The sequence below is a fragment of the Buceros rhinoceros genome, unplaced genomic scaffold (assembly GCF_000710305.1).
Source record: "Buceros rhinoceros silvestris isolate BGI_N320 unplaced genomic scaffold, ASM71030v1 scaffold10781, whole genome shotgun sequence".
In the NCBI taxonomy this organism is placed as follows: Eukaryota; Metazoa; Chordata; class Aves; order Bucerotiformes; family Bucerotidae; genus Buceros; species Buceros rhinoceros.
The window spans coordinates 182428-191666 of record NW_010394899.1 but is presented as its reverse complement, the minus strand read 5'-3'; the positions used below and the strand labels follow the sequence as shown (position 1 = coordinate 191666).

Below are 9239 nucleotides of genomic sequence, written 5' to 3'. Positions count from 1 at the left end.
CCCGGATTATCATACAGAATACCTTTGCAATTTTTAAAGTTTTTTTTGTAAAAGAGAGAAGTCAGAGGACGATGGGGAAGATGGTAGGTTTTTTTGTTCTCCATTGCTGGTTAGCGTGAAGGATTAACAACTCTGTAACTAGAAAGTAGGTATGTCTTACGAATTACTTTAAGAAACTCTTTGAAAGGAATAGTTTTCTGCTAGTGCCAACAACTTCATTTTCTGGCCCTATTAGTGCACGTGTTGCAACACGTAAGATGGTAATTCCAACAACAATATATCGCGTTTGTGGAGGACAAGACAGTCATACCCAGAGTTTGCCATCTGGTCTGTCTCTCAATTGCCTTTGAAAATATTGTCAAATGCTCTCAGAGTTCACAGATCTTAAATCTGTCACTGAAGTAAACCAGTACCTCGAGCTCCCTGACTGTATTTCAGAAGTGCGTTTGGGGAATGACAGTGTCAGAGCAGCATGGCTCTTCCTCAGATGGCTTCAGGCTAGGCAGCGGTGGACACGTTCTCTCTCTGTCTATGCTGCTTATGCTTTTGCGACAAACGTCTGCCCCCGCCAGCACCTCTCCTGGCCCTTGGGCAGAACTGCAGGCAGGCGGCAGGAGTGGCGAGGATGCTGAGCATCTGCACAGCAGAGGCCAGCTGTGAATGAAGAGGTCGTTCTCTGCGTCTCGGTGGTATGTCAGACAGGGATGTTTAGACAGTGCTAGTGTATTCGTATCTGTTGCAAAGCGGTGTGGGTGAGACCTGAGCTGCAGAACCTCGGTGATTTTTAATGAGACACGTAGCAATAATTTTGCACTCTTGTTTTGGAAGCATGGAGCAGAGGCCAGTGTCACCAAAGTAGAACACCTCTCTTCTGCCTTTTCTTCTTGAACACTTACTTTGCTTGGCCTTATCTTCAGCAAGACGTACAGTAAAAAATCCCATAGGGAATTTAATTTGTGATATCAACTGACATTTGTAGCAGGCAGTCTTTTTTTCCTGTGCCTGTGTTGCTCTCTAAATCAACCAAGAGTTTAAGCATTAACTTCTTTGTCTTAGTGGGATTCCCAGCTGTCAGCACATTACCCATCTCCTCTGTTATCCATCTGAGGAGAGCCATTGTCAGTCTCCATTTATAATTTTCTGAGAAGAGGAATTGTAGCTATGAGTAAATTCTCAAAATACCAAATCTGTGCAAAGAACTGAGTCGTCGTATTTTGTTGGACAAACCTGACATTCCCATCCATTTGTTTAGGTCTTTCTGTCTCCAGAATTTGTCTGTGGGAATGAGAGCACCTCCCATTGCCATACTTTGATTCTCTCGAGACCTGTCTCTTGCATAACTTAAAGGAGTCTCAGTGGCCAAGTAGTTCAATCTCAAGATGCAGATTCACTTTAAAAGGTTCTGCAGGGCAGAGAAGTCAATAAATAAATAATTAAAATACTTTGCACTTTTGTAACACTGTGTCTCAAGATATTTTACTAGTGGTATTGAGTTAAGTCTTGCTCCAACCAGTGTGAGGAAGCGGGGAGGAAGCACTGAGAAGGTCTGTGCAAAGGCAGAAGCAAATCTGCACTACTTTTAATTCTAGTTCCTCCTTTCAAATCTACCTTCCAATTTTGTTGAATCCAAACACCTCACAGATTATTTATTCTACAGTTACTCCTGCTAGTAGAAAAGTCCAGTTAGGCATGCCCAAACCTCTCACTCACAAAAGGTGGCTTCTGTCTAAAGAACTTTGTAGAACAGATCTGTGAATCAACACTAGGACAGAGAAAGTTCTTTGATTTAGCAGCTCAGAGTGTCTGAATTAGCAAAATGGTTAGATTAGCGGCTGTTATAGTCACTGTAAGTTAACGCAAGATTCAGCAGAACTTCAGCTCACATCCCTCCACTCTCTGACAGGTCATGTAACTTGAGCCTAAAAGTATGTGAAGTTGATCTAGAGGTTGTGTGGGGATCTAAGTCAGTTTAGGAGCAGTGCTTTATTACAGGTTGTGCAAGCCCCAGTAATATTCAGGATCGTAACTGAAATCAGAGTGTGCCAACACCAGCAAGGCAGCATGGCACTTCGGATCTTTCAACTTAATGCCAACATGGCAAAACTTTGTGTGGTGAAGAGACACTTGCTGAGCTTAACATGCTGATGTGGAGAAGCAGAAGATGAATCAGACCACAGATTAAGCCTAGCTGTAGCCCACGACAGGCATCTGGGGATTGTAATCACTCATTTTGGATGAACAACGACTGTAACAGGCTCTCTCTGCCCATAGCTGTGGGAACTATTGACTGAAGCGATTTAGCTACGTTCAGACCACAGTGCTGTGCAGGCTCTCTGGCTACATGCAAACTCATTCTTGTGCCTTACGCAGAATGATGCAATTCAGCAGCAGTTTGCCATTTAGACACAGGACATTAAACAACCAAATAACATGTTGAGGCAAAGCAGAACATAGTGAGAAAGTTAAATATTCCAGGCAACCTCAAAATGTGGGTCTTAAACACCATATTATGTGTTAAGATGAAATTACCCGATTTAGTTAAGGTTTCTTTAATGTATTTTTATCCAATTGTGGCTGACTATAAAATACTGTTGGTCTTAAAAATGATTAATTGTGAGATGACAGTGGTTACTCCTTTTGCCAAACTGGTTAATATTGTCAGGTCCCAAGTTTTCCCCCTGCAGTTTTTCAGTGAGCAGTGTTTGATTGGGCTGTTGCGCATTGAATCAAGTGAAGCAGAGTCTCTTAGGAACTTCTTCAGAGCAGAGATGACGTTCATCTCTATGTTAATCTCTCCAGTCAAAACGTGCCCCAGCCTTCTAAACACGATCTGGGGAAGAGTCCCTGCTAAACTCCTTCTGTTCTCGTGGCCCGTCTCTTTCTCAATCCTGCACTTTTTTCACCACTTGGCTTTTTGGGGAGCCCTCTCCACTTGCCATGAGCTGTCTTGGAGGTTGAAACTCTGAACTAAGTGCCAGAAAGTCTTGGTTCTGCAAGCCACTTGTCATTGGACAAGTTTCTTACACCTTCTGTAAATGAATTTCCTCCTTCATAAAATGGCTGTTATACAAACACAAAAATCACGGGACAGCTGTGGCTAGTGAATCTCCCTGCAATTTCTGGACATTCAGACTCATCATGCACAGAGCTGTAGATGCTAATCTGCATGTGGTGGGTTCCCACTCAGCCACTCTCTCACTATTTGTTGGAGTGGAGGAGAAAATAAGATGAAAAGATGCATGTGGGTTGAGATAAAGACAGGAAGATTCCTTGCTAATTACCATCACAGGCATTTTTTGACAATTAAAATATATTTGGATAGTGAGAAACTAGTGAGAAAGTTTTATCTGATTGAAGGAGCCTAATTCAGCAACGCAGAAATACTGGATGCACATCACTGGGGCTGGTAGAGAATCTAGCCCATGGCTAGGTCAACAGCCCATTGCATGTCTTCAAAGTGGACAGAGTATTTTTTGTGTAATCTTTTATTTGGCCTTGGTTCACTCTAGAAGCAACCACATTACACAGCAAAATATATCTGGCTTGAGCTCTCTCAATTTGGTATATTTAACGCAAACAATTCCTGTATTTATTTAGCAACATTCACATAAAATGGCAACCCTGCACAGATGAAGAACAGAGAACAGCATCTTCAGTAACATGCCCACAATTCTCTTTCATTTTGCAGTGGTTCTGTCATTTCCCTATAGGATTGCACACTAGTGCTTGTGCCTTTACATGAGCTGCTTTGAAGTTTACATTGCACGTTTTCTTTTCTTTTAAAGGAATTAGCTAAGAGGACTCCCTCTAAGCATCCTGATCACCCGGCTGTCCAGAATGCACTGCAGGCAATGAAGACAGTCTGCACAAATATCAACGAGACCAAGAGACAGATGGAGAAACTGGAAGCCCTTGAACAGTTGCAGTCCCACATTGAAGGATGGGAGGTATGATGTAGGACCAGCAAGGAGGCCGTTTGCTACGCAGTTTAATGGGCTGAAGTTCAGAGACTCATACTGTGTACAGGGATTTCTGTTTCTTATATGATGTGTAAATGTTCTTGAAGGTGTGGGTGGCATCACTCTGAGTTTAGAATGCGAGGTTTATTTTGGGTGGAGGGCTGCTGCTAAATTGTAGTATTACAAATAGATTATGAAAGAAAGGTGTTAGTTCTAGAATGGACTGAAATCTCAATGGGCAGATCGCATCTAAAAGACAGATAGATAGGTCTAGAAGATGAAATCAAGACTGGGCAAAATAACAGAAGTTTCTCTTGCCATTCCTACAAGCCTTTAGTTTTTCTGGGAGCTTTGAAAGATAGCTCACTTCATACACATTTCCTGCATAAAAGAGAAAGGTTAGATGAGCAAGCTTTAGATTAGAAAACAACTGGTATGTTTGTGTTTTGCTCCAGTTAAGTTACTCGTGGATGTGTTTCTAGTGATGTGTTTATCAGTAGGTTGATCTGTGTGGGTAGAAGCATTTACTATGGAAGGAGAAAAAAAATAAGAGGGGGAGAAATCTGGAATGTGCAGCTCGGGAGAGGGAAAATCTGCATAAAGAGCCCCTCAGTAGAAATAGGATGGTGTGTAAAGGGTTGGCAGGTTGTCTTGTGATGACTGTAGTTGAGGCCTTTGAATCAGTGGAGTTGGAAGCCTCTGGAGGTGCACCATAGGGAATCAGTGGTGTTAAACAGCCTCATGAAGAGATTGGCGTCGGCGTTTAGTGAGACTGACATTTGAAATGTCGAGGCTGATCCTTGCCAGCTGAGGAGTTCTTAGCTGAGGACATTTTGTTAGAGGTCATGTAAACTTCCTCATGTTCGGACTCTTGGGTGCTCTCCATGACTCTCTTTTGGGTTGTTTTTTTATCTTTCTTGTATGTTTTAAACCTTGCTCATTTTTTCCCTGAAGGATGTTCTTGGCATCCAGCTAAAGACATGAGAACAACCCAGATATCCAGCTGTGTAGTTTTTGGATAGCAAGCTCAGCAAACAAAGTCATATGATGTTCTATACAGCAAAACTTCCAGAGGCAGTTAAAAATATTTCAGGTTCAACAGAACTCATGGGTCATCCAGGCAAGAGGCATGGTTTGAACTCTGGAGCCTGAAGCATGATTGTTAAAGTGTCTGTGATGCCATAAATGAAGTGGTATACAAACTGACTGCCTTTTTTCTTTCTTCTTTTTTTTTTTTTTTTTTTTTTTTTTTTTTTTTTTTTTTTGGATTTAAATTATTTACAGTAACATTCTGGGGCTGAAAATTCTTTTCGGATTTGTTTATATGCGCTGTTTTGTAACAAAGTCACCTAGGTAATTCAGCTCAAAATTTCAAAAAGGAGTAAGTGTTTTGCCCTCTCAGTAAGCTGTGGAATGTTTCTAAATTGTTCTAGTGACATATTAAAAGGGGGAAAACTAGCTTTATACATCACAGATACAGGCCAATGCTCCACACGATGACATTTTTTCCTTACTGATAAAGAAGCTGGTTGAGTTTCCTACACAGAGCTAGGAATCCTAGCGCTTTGCTCTAGAGTTGTAATTTACGTTTGTAAGTAACTGGGTTTAGTTCTTTCAGATGTGTTTCCCAGTTTATTCCTAATGAGAAGGGCTTCTCACTTCTGTCTATGGGAAGTGTAATTGCTGAATTAAATAAATTTTTAGCTTTACCATGCAGTGCTATAAGCCACAAAGCTGGCTGTCAGAGGAAGTCTATAAGCAAATTTATGCCTATTTTTAGTTTATCTGATGACAATCTCTCTTATGACATAGAAAATTTCCCTTTTCTGTTAGCATGAGTATGGATTCTGAAACACTGGTGCCGTGTATAAACGGTTATATACCGCATGCTGATTTGACAAGGCCTACAGCTTCCAACTGTTCTAATCCAAGGCATCTAAATTGTCAAAAAGTGAAGATCAGCTTTCTTACAACCAAGTATTTTACAATTATAAGAGATGCAGCCTGAATCTGGGGAGTGTACAAGCAGTCTAACGTGAAGTTTGATGTTAGTTGTTCACATAATTTGGAACAGGCTCCACCTTGTCTAATGTTTCTGTTTAACCAGAGGAGCAGTCTCACTGGTTTCTACGTCTGTGCACCCCTTCCAGCTGTCCCAATGGACCATCCCTGGTCTGATCTTCATCATATTGCCATCAGTGCCACCCTCAATATTTCCAGCGCAAAGAACAATGTAACGTCACTTTGCTTCTGCAGAGGCTTTTCTTCTTGCTCATGAGAGTCCTCAGGAACTTCACTAAGAGCAGTAGTTGTTTTCTAGAGCTATGTCCTCAGTTCAATGTCTTTTCTTCAATATTGCCACGAATCAGGCTGTGTCTCCCTCTCTAGTACAACCATCACTGTCACTATCGTACACTGAGCATACACTGGCATCATAAAATCGTAGAATGGTTTGGGTTGGAAGGGACCTTAAAGATCATCTAGTTCCAACCTCTCTGCTATGGGCAGGGACCCCTGCCGCTAGATCGGGGTGCTCAGAGCCCCACCATCCTGTCAGTCTCTTTCTGAGACAGATTATAATGAGGGGATACGTAAAGCAGGCCAGGTCTGGGAGGCCACTGAAGGCCTGCAGCTGGATCAGAGGTCTGTGTCAGGATGAACTCTGCTCAGATCCACTCTTTGGGAATGCACAGGGTCCTTGTAGATGAATGTTATGGTCAGCCTTAGGGAGATCAATTTGATTCTGGTTAATCCTTCTGGGACACAAAGATGAGTTTAAAAGGAGAAAGAAGAGTAGAGGATGCATGAGAAGGCCAACTTTTGTATACAATCTTTTTGTTTTCTTAGTGAAGAATCAGTTCACACGCTGTTTTTCTTAGTTATATATTGATTTTTCTGTGGGGAAAGCTCCTTCTCATGAGTCCTTCTGAATTGTTTTTACAGAACAATTGCTGCATATCTCCAAATTCTCCCAGTCTGTAATACACAGGGAAGCAAAACCCCCGTCACAGAACAGCATGAATTGTTAGACAGGTAGTGCTCGGGCAGATCGATCATTTTCTAATTGGCTGTAATTTGCAATTCTACCAGCTATGATGTTTTTTCTTTGGGTTTGTTTTTTGTTTGGTTGGGTTGGTTGGTTTGTTTGTTTTCCCCTGCAGCTTGGCCCCTCTTGGGTGAGAAATTGTGTCGTCTCTGAAAATATCAAATATATCTTCTCATTTTGTTTCTTACTATAGAAAAATCTCTCAAATCAGTATAAATGGGAAGTATCTAGGTCAACAGCAAAGAGGAAATGCATCGACAGTGTTTAGATACCATCAAGATAGGTTTGTTGGAAAACCAAAAATATTTAGATTTTAAGGCAAAAAGCAATTGTTGTGATCATTTGCTTTACTTCCTGCACAAAATAGGCCAGATCATTTTACCCAGTGGTTCCTGTGTTGGCAAAAGACTGACTCCAATTACTGTGCTCATTGCTTTTGCTACCTTTGAGTATCTTTTGGCAAATTAAGTACTTGATGTTGAGGTGCTCTGAAGCCTTGACCTCTCCCTGGACAAATCAGGAGGAACATGCTCTGATGTTGTACAGTCAGTTGGTTTCTGTTCCTATTTTTGTATGTTCTAGGAGGCCTTTGGGGTCGTAATTCTGAAATACAGGGATTTCTCTTGGAGATATTAATGGTCCACAGGTCATTTTCAAAATAACAAGTGCTCATTTCTGGACATGTGTTAACTCTTTCTATAGAATGGTTAAGAAAATGAAAACATACAAGGACAGTAGATGGAACTATTGCCTCTAGGTAGTTCCTTCATCATTCTGTCCAGAATGTATAGAAATGCCTGTGTGGAACACACAAATGGGTGTTGCATACTTGGCAGCCTTCAAAGAATAGCTGCTTCCTCGTAAACTAAAAGCAAGATATAGAAAGCACAACTGTCAAGGTTTGATTTAGAAAACGATGTAATTCGAAGCTTCATTCGCACTTTCAGAGTGACTGCATTGCATTTAGAAAGGCTGATTTCAATTTTCAATTTTTGATTCAGATTTTTCTGGGAGGACTTTGTAGTTGGAGCTGGATTTCATGCCTGTGCGCAGAGATGTCTTCAGTTTCTTTTAATGCGATGAATCGTGTTTTACACAATTTTTGTATTATTTCTGAATATAGGGTTAATGGACCTTTGGAAATGAAGCAGTTTTGTTGACAGTGAATGTCTTGCAATCCAAAGTCAGTTCTCTTTTCCTGTAAGATTCAAGGCAGTGGGTCATACAATCTTAATTTACTTCCATATCTACATACTTCCATGGAAGGAAGTTACCATTACCCTAAGTTGTTCTTCCTCCCAACTCAGAGAAATGCTAAAACTAGTAAGTGATCCAGAACCAGGCAGTAAATGCTTCCAAGGCCTCAGGGTGTTTTTCTGAAGAGGGTCCTTTATTGATAGGATGCTCTTGTACCTTCGAAGTAATACTAGATCATTTAAAGGCTCCATTTAAAGGACTGTATGGTTGCTTTTCCTGGGTAAAAGTTTGGGGAGTTAATGTTTTAGTGATCTACTGTGGTTTTTGGCTTCTGAGCATCCTCATCGGCTAAAGTGTGTGGCGCACCAAGCTCAGTTATCTCTGTGGCTGTCTGGTGCTTGTAATGCCTTGCACAACGTGCAAGACTCACCCTCTGATTTTCATGGCTATGTTTCTAACTTGCATGTGTTTGTTTGAACTTTGGTAAGGAGAGCACCTGCCTGTACTTCTGATGGAAGAGTTGGAGAGACCCGTCACCACTGAGATAAATTTGCAGAGAGATGATTAATAGTGATGTATGTCAGTATCAGAGCTACAATGTTAGGGAAATACCGTTATTCTTTTATAAAACATTCGTAAATTGATCACTTGTGATATTTGCAATGATAGCTTGGGGTATGAAGAAAAGACTAATGGTCATGAGAGACTCACAGTACAGCTGCCTCAAGAGGGAAAGATTTCTTCAGGAAAAAGTCTCTGGAGTTTAACAGGGAAGATTTATTGTAGTATATGAGAACTCCAAAAAAATACTCATAATCCAGAGAAAACAGGATGTGTTTAGCACTTTCTCCTTATCAGAACATCAGTTATTTCACAGTTTAATGACACACAGATAAAATAAGTGGTTTAGTAAAAATCCTTCATTGTGCGCACAAAAAAAAATTGAAAATGAACAGCATCTCTTTCCTCTGTTTCAGGGGTCAAATCTGACAGATATCTGCACGCAACTGTTGCTTCAAGGAACTTTGTTAAAAATC

General features: G+C 40.9%; 1 protein-coding gene across 1 annotated transcript in view; it reads left to right on the top strand.

Moving 5' to 3' along the window:
* The window catches only part of PREX1 (phosphatidylinositol-3,4,5-trisphosphate-dependent Rac exchange factor 1), a gene marked incomplete at its 5' end in the record, with an annotated part of 86981 nt that overhangs the window by 22273 nt on the left and 55469 nt on the right, over nt 1–9239 (top strand). Inside the window, 2 exons of the mRNA XM_010145375.1 lie at nt 3786–3947; nt 9180–9239. Coding sequence (XP_010143677.1) covers nt 3786–3947; nt 9180–9239 — 222 coding nt within the window. The remainder of the gene's footprint in view (nt 1–3785; nt 3948–9179) is intronic.